This window comes from Podarcis muralis, chromosome 2, assembly GCF_964188315.1.
Source record: "Podarcis muralis chromosome 2, rPodMur119.hap1.1, whole genome shotgun sequence".
Lineage (NCBI taxonomy): Eukaryota > Metazoa > Chordata > Lepidosauria > Squamata > Lacertidae > Podarcis > Podarcis muralis.
This window is the reverse complement of record NC_135656.1, coordinates 58,896,469-58,912,359: the sequence shown is the minus strand read 5'-3', so window position 1 is coordinate 58,912,359 and position 15,891 is coordinate 58,896,469. Positions and strand designations below refer to the sequence as shown.

The 15,891-nt window shown below is 43.2% G+C and overlaps 1 protein-coding gene across 1 annotated transcript; it reads right to left on the bottom strand.

The window, feature by feature from the left end:
• Positions 1 to 1,800: 1,800 nt before the first annotated feature.
• On the bottom strand, positions 1,801 to 15,829 carry SMAD5 (SMAD family member 5). Its single transcript, XM_028718095.2, has 7 exons — positions 15,673 to 15,829; positions 12,765 to 13,294; positions 11,522 to 11,773; positions 8,144 to 8,263; positions 7,122 to 7,343; positions 6,325 to 6,581; positions 1,801 to 5,447 (listed from the first exon to the last, which is right to left on the bottom strand). The coding sequence occupies exons 2-7, from the start codon at positions 13,165 to 13,167 to the stop codon at positions 5,304 to 5,306; spliced, it is 1,398 nt and encodes a 465-aa protein (XP_028573928.1). The 5' UTR covers positions 13,168 to 13,294; positions 15,673 to 15,829; the 3' UTR covers positions 1,801 to 5,303.
• Positions 15,830 to 15,891: the final 62 nt, after the last annotated feature.

Here is a 15,891-nt window from a genome sequence, read left to right as displayed (position 1 = left end):
ACAGAGTCATTCCAGGAAGATACCATGATCAACATCACCAAATGTTGCAGAGAAATTAAAAGGAATCAAGAGGGTACACTCCCCGCAATTCTTTCTGAAGCAAAGGAGCAGGACAACCAGGACTGTTTCTCCATCACACCCCCAGCTGTGACTGAAATGGGTCTGGATAGCCCACTAAATCCAAATACATCTGCAGTTGGTCAACCACAACCACTGCAACCACCTTGCCCCCCAAAAGGGACACTGACCACTGGACGATAGCTATCCAACATGCCCAGGAAGAGCTTCTTCAGCAGCTATACCACCCCTTTCTTCAAAGTGGTGGGCATCACACCCTCCTAGGGAGGGAACAACTACTCCTGCACCCACCCAAATCAGCAGCTTCCCACTACGCAGTATGGGCAGGGTCAAGAGACCACATGGTTGGTTAGCCGAATTCCTGCCAGCATCCTGCCCATGTTCTCAGGCTGCAAGAACTGCAACTGATCCCACAAATGTAGAACAGACAATGCTCCAATAGCTTTTCCAAGGTCTGCTCCAACATGGCACTGAGTTTGGAATGGACACAGCAGGCTGGGATGTCTAATACCCATGGATGATGGCTACTAACCAGCCCCATTGCCATGTGAAAAAGCTCCATTGGGCAGTTCACTAATGATGCAATGGTCATCACCCAGTCCCATTTCATTGCCCAGAGCAATTTGGAAAACAACGGTGCCTTCTGAACTCTACTTAACTGAAGAGGGCCCTCGGGAGTGATCCTGCCATTATCCCACCACATCTCACCATTCCAGAGAGTTCAGGAATTATTTGCAATGCAGGCAGAGACAGGTCAAAACATTGTGCTGCCCAAAAAGGTTGTTTTTATTTTAAAATACTGCTATCTAGCAACAATTCAGGCAATAATAACTCTTTATTAGCTTGAGGGAGAAAGTGTTTGACATATTTAGATGTTTTCCAGGCACAGACTACAAGACCGTCTGTTTTTATCAGGTAAACATTAGTAATACTGTGAAATAAATGCATGGTTTTTAAAAAAATATTCAAATTACAAGGCTGTTACATAGTTACTTTTGTGAAACAGCATTTTACATAGATTATCTGTAGGAGTAGAAAGTGTGATGCCGCAAGAGAACAGAAATTTTGGATGTGAGATGTTTGAATTCTTAATTCAGCCAGAAGATTCAAACCTGAATTCATCCATGCTTGCTGTAGAACCAACTTTAGTTATTGTGAAGACGAAGTAGAAAGAAAGTAGGGCATTTTAGAATTTTTTAAAATAAATTAATCCAGAGGCACATTTTGGTCCCTTCAGCAAGTCAGCAATCTAGCCAGATGCAACAAGAATCTTGCACAATATAGTTAAATCAATTTTCCAATGAAAACTTGCAATTTACGCTGAAGTTAATTTGTCTAGTACCTCTTAATACCCACCAGAAGTATTATTGAGAACAAAGTCAAAGCACATATCCTCCATGGGTGGTTGGATGGTATCCACTGCCATTTACTCTCCCCCAAAAGAGAGATGGCCAAAAGAGGCCAGCGATAGGCATAAAAAGTTGTAAACTGCAAGAATGAGATAGTCTACTCAGTTTCTACAAAAATGAGAACACCGTGACTCAAGCTAAATCTGGAAACAAATAAGTCTCCTTCCATTCTTACATACACCATAATGCAAGCTTGTAGTGAAACCTATGTCAGATGCCTACACATCCACTGAAACAGAACTAAATAATTGGCAACTCAGTCTGAATATACAAGTAAATCTTAGAGATGGAGAATCACAACAAAAAGACAAGCTGATGTATCAGCATTTAATAAGTTTCTCCCTCCAAAGGATAAAGGGAAAACCAGGAGCAAGTTTACTCATATCATTGCTGGTAATAGTCTCCCCCCCCCAAAAAAAATGCACTAGCAATTTATGTACTATTCTTGCTCTTGAAAAGTGCAATACATATATTTTTTGACTGCATACACAGAGTAATATTGCTCAGACTGCATGCAAAGTGAGGAGGTCTGGTTAGTACTGGTACCTGGCAAACACTCTTAAGGCTTTTAGATGGCTTAAAGAGTAGGAATCTTCAGGAAGTTAGTTACAAAGGCCAAATCTTTTAACACGGCAGAATTAACTTGCAAATCATTTATTGTTTTTAATTCAATGAAATGTGTTAAAAGATGGTATCATCTTTAGTGTTATATAGGCAAGGTGGTCAAGTGCAAACACAGAACATCTGGAGCCACTACAACTTCTGGGGAGCAATTCCCCCTGTGCAGCTCCTGGTAATTTCCGTGAGGTTTGCACAGGAGAACACCCCAGCAGATCTTGCTTAGCTAGCAGCATGCCCAGCAAAGGCAAATATTGGCTGTAGTTTTAAGTAAGGAGTTGACTAAAATATAAGGCAACAAAATAAGACCATCTACTTCTCTTTTTAAAAAAAAGAAAGACTGGGAAAGGGTGGGTTTTTTTGCTTCTAAAATCAAGTAGAAACTAGTATGTATACAAAAGAATGGTACAACTTTGTGAAAGTCATATTTGTTTTCCCTTTAAGGCAATTTCAAAGTATTTATTATAATATGTAAACTCTTGAAGACCCTGGCAGGACTACCATATAAGCACAACACAACTTCCGTGGCACTGATGGGTGGCATTCAACTAAGTTTGACTTGGAGTAGATCCATTAAAATTTACAAACATGACTATGTCCAGATGTTCCACACGATCACATTTGCTAATAACCAAGTAGCCTTTTCATAGTCTTCTAGAGTTTTGAAAGTTTCTTCACAAACATGTCACCATAGAATACACAATTAAGAGTTCACTTCCTGCAATAAAGTATGGCAGTGACTACGGCCAATACTGAGCTTACCAGCATTTAAGGAGTTGTGGGAACATGATTAACACTCCTCTCACCATCTAACCAGAGACTACAGATAGCTAGCTCTGTGTGATCAGCAAAGCAATTCCAGGAGTCTTTAAAGTAGCTGATCTTTTAAATTTGGGAGAAGTCAACTTCAGTCTTGTGTGGCCTATTTTCCCCACCACGAATTGGTTTTAAAATTTATAAAGCACAAATACATACTCTGATGTCTCAACTGTTTCACCTGTGTTCAGTGATCTCAAGTATACACTCACTTAACATAAGAAGTGCTTTGCTGGATTAGATCACAGCCAATCGACATTTTCTGCAAGAATCCCAGTATCAACAAGCAGACCACAGCCTACCCTTCTGGCCATTCCTGCTCCATTTACTCTCTCTAGATTTCGTTCCCCTGAGAAATCCCCTCCACCAGCTATAGCTAAAGGCACAGCCAGACATCACATCTTGGTAAGAGGGCAGGGAACAGCTATTGATCAAAGCTGGCTAGGGAAAAACATATCCCATCCCAGTAAAGCCAGACTTCGGATTTGCATCCTTTTATTCTGTTTCAGTGGGAAGCCAAGTTGCTACACAGGGCATCAAAGCCTCGACCATCACTGGAAATCCTACACAGCTCTGTAAGCTAGAAGGCTATCTTCAAAGCCATAGGGACTAGAAATTGCGTTCTGCCACCACCAATTCTGGGTAAAGGCTTCAGCATCCTCAGAATGCTAAGCTTTAAAATGAAGGCAACCACCACCACCTGTAGTCTGGATAGAATCCACATAGGACTAGAAACAGGTGGTCCCATAGAGAAAGCGTAGCTTTAACTGCTGTTACTGGGGAAAGGCTCACTGAGAACTATTTTTGGTGGACCACATCTTCAGAAGCCAATGCATTTAGTATGGTACTTAGCGTTGGCTTTAGCATCCTAAAGCAAACGAAAATACATGGCAAAAGAATACAGGCCTTCTTGGGTTGCTGAGGGAAGGGAGAACTTCCAGAAACTTTATCAGATTTAACTGCACTGGTAATTGCTGGATACTTAGGCATACATCCCCCCCTCCCCCCGCCGCTTGTACTGATAAAGAAATATGCCTGAATGGACACCATCAGTAGCCTCTTAAGACAGGAGGACTTCCACATTCACATCCATATTCACCAAAATCCTACCATTCATCTCTGCATCAGTTAGAGCCCTTTAGTAGGTTTATTAACAAAAGGCCATAAAACTGACAATTCATTTGACAGATGATGCTGAAGAGCTGCTGTGTTATATGAGGGCTTAAGATCCTTGACTTCTTCTATTAGGCTCCAGCCACCAAATGGCAATGATCTTTTTGTTATCGAAGGCCTAGTCTGCCTCAGTAATTTAAAAGGCAAACATTCTGCATCACTTAGCAAAGTGAGAGTCCTGATATTCTGGTTATAAATGTAAAGTACACCACGGTTGTAATTAATACTGGAGGAGGGGAATTATTAAAACCAGCAGTAACATTAGGAAGGACATTCATTAATACTGTGTGTGTGTGTGATTATTAAAACCAAGTGTGACATTAGGAAGCCTCCAGGATATCAGCTACAGAGAGGCAAAATAAAATGGAAAGGTGAGCAATGCCTCATAATGTTATCTACAAAATGGCACTGTTTTGCACTATAAAAGGCGTGGATTTCCTAAAAAGCTACACTTTGTCAAGGCCTAGCCCACAGCATGAATGTAAGTCAAGGGAAAATACTGACTAGTCTAAGCAAAACAGAGTGTCTTGAATCAAATGTTTAAGAACAATTGACTAAAGACAGCATCCTATTTACACTTGTCTGGGAGTAAGTTCCAGTAGCTCAATGTTCCATTGAGTATACATGCATACAATTGCACTGTAGAGGCAGTATTAAATTGAACTGGGGTATAGATAAAACCACTATTTACCACAGAACTTGCAGTAATGCATTCTAATACCACTATCTGTAACGTGTTTTTAACATGTATATACTTAAGTCACATTATTTACTCAAGCTAAAGGCAATCTTGGGTGTAATAAAGCTAGCTTTGTTTACGGACATTATCCATTATACAACATTAAAAACTTGTAAACTGGAAATAAACAAATTTAGGAAAAAGATAAATGTTATTCCCTCCCCCCTCCGAAAAAAAAGAACCAGTTCAAAATGTGTTCCTAGAAGACACATAAAAATATTTTCAGTGGAGTTGATGATTATTAAATATGTGTATCAAGGAAAAATAAAATCCTGAATTCTCAGTTTTCTTCCCAACTTGGCTGTTTCCTTAATATCAAAAAATCAAACGAAGAGCGATAAAAAACAATGGAATTGGTCATTGCTAGAAGAAAGCTAATGTGTAGTATGTTCTTACAGTATCCACACTGGAAGTGTCTGTAGAATTAGAAAATGGTCACTAAAGTTATGGTTGAAAAAACTTCTTTGGCACTATGAAACAGAAGAGATGGGATTAAGAGGGGATCCCATCTGGGTGAGTACTTTATCCAGCCACTGCAGAGGCCCATGAAGATGGATTTCTATCCAGCATGGAGTGCTTGTGACATCTTGCCGATGATATTCTGCTCCCCATCCCTACAAAAAATGGGCAGACATTTAGTGTATATCCAAGAATCACTCTTAAAACAGCCAGTGTTGATTAGTCTAGTAAATTCATTAGAAATTAAAAAATGAGTAACACACACACACACACCCCTCAAACAAAGTGTGACACGTCAGAGAAAAGGGAATACAGTGGTACCTCGGGTTACAGACGCTTCAGGTTACAGACTCCGCCAACCCAGAAATAGTACCTCGGGTTAAGAACTTTGCTTCAGGATGAGAACAGAAATCGTGTTCCCACGTCAGCGGGAGGCCCCATTAGCTAAAGTGGTGCCTCAGGTTAAGAATGGTTTCAGGTTAAGAACGGACCTCCAGAATGAATTAAGTTCTTAACCCGAGGCACCACTATATAGGTTTATGGAGGGATGGCAGGATACCATATGCTTCTATTCCTCCCACAGAAAAAATCCTACTGTTCAGTAGGATTCCCAGTATACGTTGTCTACTAGGTTTTGCAGATGGAGAAGAATGACGGTTTATTCAAACGAAGCCTCATCCTATTGGAAAGGCCTGCAAATGACGATTGAGAGAATGCATCTGTCCAATTGACACCTGCTTCAGAGCCTGTTACATCGATAAGGAGGACGTGCTTGTTTGAAATACAGGCATCTCCCCATTTATGCGCACTCTATTTGCATGCAACCAGAAGCAGTACCCAGAAACAGGGTCACTCCCTCTGCGTCATTCCCCATTCTGAGGGACGATGGGTTACTTCTGTGACTTTTCTAGATTACATATGGGGAAGAAGCCCTCAAAGCCACAGAAGATTTCCCATTAAAGTTATTGTCCTGGGGAATATACTTCAAAAATCACTCAAATGCACAAGTTATGGCTGGTTCACACCCCTTACCTTCACAAAACTCATCCGAATTGTGCACATTTTGGTGAGCTCGTATACTGCCTCAAATCCATGATTGACCGACTGGGCTAGAAGCTGAGCGAACTCCTGGTTGTTAAAAATCTTCAGGCTGCAGCCGCTAGGAATTTTGCAGACAGTTGTAGGGTGAAATCCATGATGGTAGTTGCAATTCCGACTCTGTACAAATATGCTGCTGTCACTCAGGCATTCGGCATAGACTTCACCACCAACATAGTAGAGATGAACACCTGGAGTCAGGGGAGTGAGAGAAACCCAAACATTTAACAGGGTTATTTGCAGAAATGTTACAGATGTCAGAAAGTCTAGCCGAGTTCCTATTTTTAAAAGGCTCCAGTAGGAATGGTTTCCAGTTATTCTAACACATCAGAGTATACTTGCATTTCTGCCACTGAATATCAGCCACTAGATGTCCTCCTTCCATGAATCAAAGAATAAGATTCTCCAACAAATAATGTTTTTAACCGAGATTACCTAAATATTGCTGGTATTCTATTGCTAGGAAACTGTTATTCAGAATCATGAGCCATTTGGCAGGTTAGATCAAAGCATCTGATCAGAAGGCTGCAAGATTTGTCTTTGGTGTGCAATCTGTAGAATCACACTATACGTGGGTGTGGAGATTTGTTCACTGAAAATGCTTCTCTTAGAAACATTAAGTGGTATTCAGCTACTTTTTACTCATAGTAGACCCACTGAGATTAATGAACACGACAAAGTTAGGTGAAGGAAGGTTTCTTATGATCATACAAAGCGCATTTCCATATTACCTTTTCCAATGTGTCTCCTGGTGTTCTCAATTGTTGAGTTGCGATTGACATTGGAGAGCAAACCTAAGCAGAACCTGTTCTTGTTATTAGAAGGATCTGTAAAACCGTCTACTAAAATACTAGTGGAAGATGCAAGAAATGCCTCCCCAACTCGATTGTTTAATTCATAATACACAATTGAACACCAGTGCTTGGGCTCTTCATAGGCCACAGGGTGAACATCTATGAACAAAAGCAAAACATACGGATTTCAGTATTTCCAACACCTAAAGCAATAGTCTCTCCCATACAGTAATAGTTATTAATGCCTTTATTCCTAGGAGCTCAAAGAGTTTCATGGATACCCCCTCCAAAATATTCCAACAGCTCTGCAAAGTAACCAAGTCTCTGATGACAGTGGCATGGCATAGTTCATGTTCACAAGCAGTACATTACGCCAACTTGGGACCATGAAAAATAATTTGTTTTAATCATGCTGAATTACTTATTTCTTTAGGCCACAGCTCAAGTCCATAAAAAATGGAGTTTCAAGAACGTGGCCATTTAAAGCGCCCACACTTAGAAACAAAGACAGTCTTTATATATACACAATTAAAAGTTATTAGTTTGGCTGACTGGTTGTTCACTTAATACTGAAATATTCAATACATGCAGCAGTTTATTCTGAAATGCTGATAACTTGGTCCAACCCTGGGCTCCTTTGGGAGGAAGGGCAGGCTACAAATATTTTTTGCTCCCCCTATAAAGGTCCCTCTGGTGCTGCTCTGTCCACATCCCTGCAAACTCACTACCTATCCAACCCTCAAACACTAACATCCTCAACCCATAACACAATTACCCATGGCTGAAAAGCAAAATTGGATGCTGCCCATCCAAAGCCTTCAGTGCCAATGTGCTTTTAAGGGGCAGGGATAAGTGGCAGCTGGGGGAAAAGGCACTTTTGCTTGGTAGGCTATTCTCTTCTCTATAGAATTTCAACTGCAAAATATTGACAAGTCTACAAAATGCATTGTTCACCTCACCTCTACTGGAAATATTTGGCATTATCTGAGAGATCATATTATTGCTTGTGTCCATAGACTGTGAATTATCTTGCCCCATTTGATCTTCAGGAGGCATATATGCTGGTGGTGGTGTATCTGCTATAAAGAAAAATAAGGAATTTGAGCAAAGTGAGAACATTTAATCCAGCCTAATCACAGCTCCTGTTACCCCTACAAAATCAATTGTTCCTCCCACTTCAGGGTCATCCTTCCTTACTACCTCCTCACTCTCCACCTTCAATTTTTCTACTTCCTTTGAAATCTTTCTCTATAAATAAACTGCTTTCTAAATACTTGGTTGACCAGATTGTCTGTGTTTCTTTCCCCTATGTGCACATGTACTTTCCCCACTCTACAGCCCTCTGGGCCACAACCTAACCAATAAGTTTTGCCCATCTCATTCTTCCTGCTCCAGTGATCATCATCAGGAGGGCAGTCTTGGTCAGGTTCTCACACTGAGACTATTAACTAAAAATGTTTGGAAGCAGTGTCACCAACATCAATGGGATCAAACAAAATTCAGTATATTTAGAACAACCTATAAGATGTTGCTTCCAATTTTGCCATTGCAGTGATTTACCACTCCCTAGTTCCCTGCCCTTCTCTTTTCTGTAAAGCCACCTGGTCTTCCCCTCCCTATGTGCTTCATGTGTGTGAGTGCGTGCTTGGAGTTTAATGTGGAGGATCATTTAAGCTTCCGATCCCCATTTCGCAGTCTGAAGTGGCAGCACTGTTCCCAGATTGTTGTATCTCCATCACTGCTATAACTCCCAATTGTGGTAACTTCCCTGTTTCTCCTATTCTAAAACAAACAAAAATTTATCTCCAATTCTGCTCTCAAACTTGGCTTTTCCTCCCAGCACTTTCCTAAAACTGCCCTTACCAAAAAAAATAGCCTACCAATTCAATTATCTCTGTAATCTTAGTCATCTGTGAGGCATGTGATATATAGCTGATGACTCTTGCCCTAAGTCCCCACTTAGCTCTTCACCTGTATAATCATTCTTTTGATCTCTACATATGGGGAGACACTTCCTCGTGGATCTGTTTTTAGCTCTCTTGCTGTCCCCAACACCCTCTCACCAGGTGTATCCCATTCCATGAGTTTCAGTACAATCTATAGGCTTCTGATAGCGTTCTTCATCTTTACCCTGAATTTCCTCCCTTCATCCAATCTCCCATCTCCAAGTACTTTTCATATTTTGGTTTGGATGTTTTGTCAACATCTCAAGTTCAATATGTGGAGGGCAAGCTTCTTGTCTTTCCTCTCAAGCCCTTCTTTTATCACCTCACTTTCCATGTCCAGTGACATTATCGCCACCTACCCTGCTGAGTAGGCACATAGCCTTGGCTTTCTCTTTGACTTCTCTTGCTTTACCACATAATCCGCAATTTAGTGTATCACTGCTGTGTAATGTTAGTGCTCCCTTTGTAACGTTACAGAAAACAAACAAACAAACAAATAAAAGTCGTCCTTCTCTGTCACCTCAGCAAAAATTCTGGTCCATACCTTGGTCTTTATCTTATTATCTGAAATGTTTTTTGGGTGCTTCCAAGAGACATACATTACAGTGCATATACAGTGGTACCTCGGGTAAAGTACTTAATTCGTTCCGGAGGTCCGTTCTTAACCTGAAACTGTTCTTAACCTGAAGCACCACTTTAGCTAATGGGGCCTCCTGCTGCCACTGCGCCGCCGGAGCCCGATTTCTGTTCTTATCATAAAGCAAAGTTCTTAACCTGAAGCACTATTTCTGGGTTAGCGGAGTCTGCAGCGTCTGTAACCCGAGGTACCACTGTACAACAAACCCCGGGCCAATACAATAACATGGCAGACCGAAGCGATCATCAAGTTGCAGCACAGGTGTGGGGAACCTTTCACCCTTCAGATGTTACTGAATTACAATTCCCATCAATCCCCCACAACATGGACAATGGCCAGGGATGATGGGACTTGTAGTTCACTGACACCTGGAGGCTGAAAGGTTCCCCACACCAGTTTTAGCAGTTCATATCCACTGGTCTTCAATACTAACACTAACTAATTTCAAAGGCACCCATGCGTTTGTGGAGGAACCATTCATGGGAATCCTCAACTAATGTGCAGAGTGGGTCCAGGCTCTAGTTTTGCCTAGACTATGGAAATCTACTACTTCCTGACTTTCTATTGCCTCGACTTTGTCCTCTCACCTTTATCCAGAACTGTTATCAAAAACATTCACCTCTCTCACCACTCTGACCATGTGATGCCCTTCCTTGAACTTCTACACTCCCTTCCTGTTTATTCCTAGAGCCAGCATAAATTTCTCACCCTTATTTTCAAACCTCACCAAAGCCTTGCACAACCTGATCTTTTTGCTTTTATATCCCAACAAACATATGATACCCACTCATTCAGCTTCACCATGCTTGGCCAACCTAGGAAGCAACACAACTTTTTCTCCCTATTTTACTACATTCACCTATTTTACTACATTCAAAACACAACACACTCTCAGAAACCCCACCTTTTCCTTGAAGACTTTGGGCACAACCTCCTAGCTCCTATGTTCTCCATAACTAAAATAAAAGTACATGCAACTGCAATAACCATACAATCTTCTCCTGCATGCCTCACTTCCATTCCCCTCTTTTTCCTCAATTGTCTCCCTAGTGTCGCTGTCTACATTAAGCCGGGACAGAGACCTTTCCTCTCATTGTTTGTGTAGCACCATGCATATGGGTCACACTAAATAAATAACAGTAGAATGGTTTATGCTTTCTCCAAACTCTTAGTCTTGTGTCTTCTGTCCCACTACCCATTCAAATCAGAAGTGTATGCAGAAATACATAAAACAGCAAAATTCTCAAATGGCTGAATTATTTGTTCTCTTTAATTTTCTTTAATTCCTTCACAAGATTACCATAGATTCCAGCATATAAGGCGACTTTTGAACCCCGGAGAATCTTATCCAAAGTCAGGGGTTGCCTTATAAGCCGGGTATGGGCGGCGCGGAGCAGCGCCCGCCCCCCACTGCTGCTGCGGTGGTTCCGAAGCAGCAGCAGTGGGCTCAGCTCCACGCTGGGAGAAAGCCGCCCAGCGCAGAGCTGAGCCTGTCCCCTGTTGCTGCCCAGTGTATTAGGTGACTTGGCTTATAAGACAAATCCCCAAATTGCAGCTGCCAATTTGGGGGGTCATCTAATATGCCCAGTCGCCTAATACGCTGGAATCTACGGTAATTCCAAAGCTTCAAATGATGTGTCCATAATAAATATGACAAAATGCATAGCAGGAACTCTGAAATGTAATTCTACCTCCCTCTGGCTTCATACTACAAGTTTTACTTTTCAATTAGCGTCACACAGATAGGCTTTTACCTGGTAGCTGAAATGGACTAGAAGGTCCAGAACTGGCTGGCGAATTTGGGTAAGTACTGCCGCCTGGAGAAGGTGGATACGGACTACTTGGAGAAATGGGAAATGGAGTGCTGTTAGGCTGCTGGAACGAATCTGGAAAAGTAGCATTGTGTGGCATGTGCGGTTCATTGTGACTCAGGTTCCTGAACTGAACCAGAAGGCTGTGCTGTGGGTTGAATTCACTATGCCTTGGCACCAATACTGGAGGCAGAACTGAAAAGGAAGAAAACAATATAAACCTAAGATTAGTGGTTTTAGTTAACAGCCCTGAAGACATCCATTTGCCTATAGAAGTAGAAGTGCTAAGTGCTGAAGACACAGACAGAAGAACATGCCGTAAGCACACACTGTCAAAACACTGGAAAAATCTGGTTGCATGTCCCATAGCAATCCAACAAGGTAAGAGGTGCCTCTCACTAACAAATGGTGAATGTCAGGGGTGGGGAAACATTTCCAGGCCATGGGGTACACTGCATTCTGAGCAACTTTTGGGGGACCACATGCCAGTGGTGGATAGGGTCAGAGCAAAAAAGCTTGCTTCTATGTTTAGTATCAGAAATCACATTTCAAAAAGCATAAAGTTTAACAGATGGGACAATGCAAGGTAGACATATAGCATCAATGTTCCCCAAGACAAAAGAAACCTCAAGGACCGCCTCTCCCCATGTGGGCCTACCAGGACCCTGCAATCATCATGATGCCCTTCTTTGTGTGCCTCCTCCACAAGAGGTCCAGAAGGTGGAAACACAAGAACAGGCCTTTTCTGCAGTGGTTCCCTATTTGTGGAACGCTCGTCCCCAGGGTGGCTCACCTGGCGCCCTCATTATACACCATTAGGTGCCAGAATAGAACATTCCTCTTCAACATCCTTTATCCGTTTAAATGTGGGGTTTTTGGGGAAGGGGTATTTGTTTGGTTTGTTCTTGGTTTTACTGTGTATTTTGAACTTGTATTTTTATGCTGTGAACCACCCTGAGATCTTCAGATGACGAGGGGTATACAAATTTAATAAATAATAATTTCACTTTGTAAAAGAAAGTTCAGATACACCAATCTTCACCTGACAGCAAACCTATACGTGCTTTCCTGGGAGTCAAGTCTCACTCAACACAATGGCACTATCTTCCAAGTAGCCATGCACTGTAAATCACATTACAGTTTGAATACTTTGTGATGAAAGCAATGCCATAATATTCAAACGCACCTGGGCTCTCTACCCTTTTGTAATGATATGGATTGATGCAGACTTCCTTCTGCTTAGATCCAAAAGGAAATTCACAAACGTCCAACGGCTTCAGCTCGTGATGACTCTGCAGGTCAGGCCAACGCCAAACACGACAGTAAATAACATGAGGAAGGCCCTTGCGGTGAGAAACTTGAAGTCGCCCATCTAACGAACGAGGAATAGTAACGCATTTACTGGGTTGTCCAGGACTGCTCAGTGCTTTCTCCAGCTCCTCCATGGCTCCTTTTTTCTTTTTCAGTTTTTTAACCAGAGCATCGACTGCTTTTTCTGCCCATTTTTCCTCTTCATCGCCTTGTTTCCAGCCCAAAAGACGCTTTACAGCTGGGCTAGTAAAAGAGAACAGGCTGGCCATTGACGTCATTTGACAAGTGTTCAAGCAAGTTTTGGAACTGAACTGAAGATTCTCAGGCACAACAGCAGCTGGGTAGCTGCTGCTGTACAGCAGCAACTGGGTTTTTTCTTTAATCCAGTGAAGTTTCTTCTTAGGCCTGTTAGAAATAATTACAGTCCATTAGTTTTTGCCATCTTACCAGAGAGACTAAGACAAAGAGATATAGGCTAACCAGGAACTTATAAAGGCTATTCCATTTATATCACACACTATAAAGTAGATTCAGTAACTGGTTTTTTAATATTTCCCATTTTCACACTACATACAAGCCAAAAGGGTTGTATCTACTTCAGTCATGCTTACAGCAGACCCACTGAAATCAAGTTAAGTCATGATTTCTCTAAGCATGAAGAAGACTGCAGTCCTAACCACACTTAGGTGGGAGTGAGTCCACTAAATTCAGCATATCTTAGTTCTGAGTACAGTCATACCTCATGTTACGTCCGGGTTACTTCCGTGTTTCGCTGCCCGTGCATGCGCAGACGCACAAAACGATGTCACGTGCATGCGCAGAAGCGGCGAATCGCAACCCGCACACGCGCAGACGCGTGTTCTTTTCATGTTGCAAACGGGCCTCCGGAACGGATCCCGTTCGCAACCAGAGGTACCACTGTAGTCATGATCAAGACTGTGCTGTAAGTCTGAAACCAACCCAAAGATTGATGTCCCTTATTAGGACAGTTACATCTATTAGGAGGAAAGCTTCAATACATTGGTGGTTCAGAAGAACACTTGCCATTAATAACTAAGCACTATGTAACAGAACTAGTGCAGTGCAATGTGAAAGAACCAGTTTAAAAGTCACTTCTGTTCTCCTTATGTGTTTTAATTCCTGTGTCAAAACCAAAGAAATGCATATTAAGAGCTGTGTTGGAATAAATACCAATCGCTCGTTGCTTCAAAACAGTTATATTATATATTAAAACAACACAGGTAACAGTAACGAATTGCTCCTTTTATATTACCAACAAGGACCAACTGCAACTTAAAAATAAATTAAAAATAAAAGGGGAGTAATGATGACAAACGGAACTAGTGTGCTGTGGCAACATGTTGATAAGACCTCATAAAATCCCAGAAGAATACTCAACAAGTACAGACACAGACAATAGGCAGCTGGCAAAAAGCAAGCCCTAAACAAAGAAAAAGGATGTCAATAACAAAGTGAGTTCCGGTTCTGCTACAGAAACTGCCAAATATTGTCTTTGGGACTTCTGATAAACCATAGCAAGTCAAAACAGCTAGCTTGCTCTGGAACATTTTCAGTCCCCCCTCCAAATCTGTAATACTCAGCAAAGGAAAGCTAGGTGCTTCCCTGTTACCTACCTTGTTACATATGAAAACACACGTAGGAACAGCAGCTACCTGTTCTGCTAGGCAAGGGAACACAGCAGAGCATTGTGCTCCCTTCCTCATCAGAAGGAAGCCACTTTCCAACATCTGCAGTCTGTCACCTTCATCTCTCCAGAAGTGGGACTGCAGTTTGCATGCCTAGACAAGATGCACACAAAGTGCACCTAGGAGCAGCACTCACCTGTATCGCTCACCATGCTTCCCTAGTTAAGAAAACTGATATGGGCGCCACGGTTGCTGCCAATCCCAAATATACACTGCGTATGAGCAATATGCCCTCCAGGCGTTGCTGGAGTACACACCTCCCACCATCTCTGAACACGGGCCACGCTGGCTGGGACTGCTGGGAGTTGGAGTCCCAACATCTGGAGGACACCATATTGGCTGCTCCTCCTATCGCATTACCACAACAAACCAAATGCAGGACCCAAGGGGGAAAGGGACGCGGCAATTTCCCCAGCCAACATCCAGCCTTCCTGAACAAGATGCCTCTGTCCTAGGGGTGCACCTTGGGGGCTCACAGGCCTCAACACACAAGCAAAAAAACCCATTGCATGTAGAAAAACGTGGGGTATGTGTTTGTCTGGAGGAAAGAGAACGGAAATCCATTCAGTCGCGAGAGATAAGAGTCCCCACCTAAACTTCCCAGCACGGGCCTGGAGCATGCTTTGCACCCCATTTGCTGCAGAAAAAAGCTCCGGCCAATGCATTCCCCCCCCCCCAAAAAAAGCATTTTGTACGTTGCAGCAGCCCCACATAACGTACTCCTGTTTGGTACTAGCGCAGGCCGCGCAGCCAGGCTGGAGTCCCACCCGTGGGAGGGGGGCTTAGAATCTGCCAGCCGCTTGCTTGCTTACTCACGAGGAGGCTCTTCCTCTCTTGCTTCCCTTGCGCGCGCGCACACACACACAAAGGGAGCCTCCGCCGCGGCGCGAGGCCGGGCTCTGCGCCTTCTCCCCAAGCCAACTGCGGCTCCCCAGCCCGCCGCGCTTGAAGCGAGGAGAACCCTCCGCGGAAGCAGAGTTCAGGGGGGAGGGAAGAGAGAGAGAGAGAGAGAGCGGAAGGAACGAACGGAGGCTCCTTCTGCCTCCCCCCCCCCCCCAACCCAAAGAACCTACTTACCGCCCGACGAGCGGCGAAGGAGGGCAGGAGAAGCCCCAAGCCAAGGGGACCACGGTCCGATCGGAGGGGGGGGAGAAGAGGAGGAGGAGCCGAGCAGGCTCACGAGAGCAAAGAGCTCACGTGACCAGCAAGAGGCAAGCGCTGGCTGGCTCGGCCTGCGCTGCCACTCAGCCGCCTTCGGCCAGTGGCGTGCGAGGAGGGGAGGGCGGGAGCTCTCTG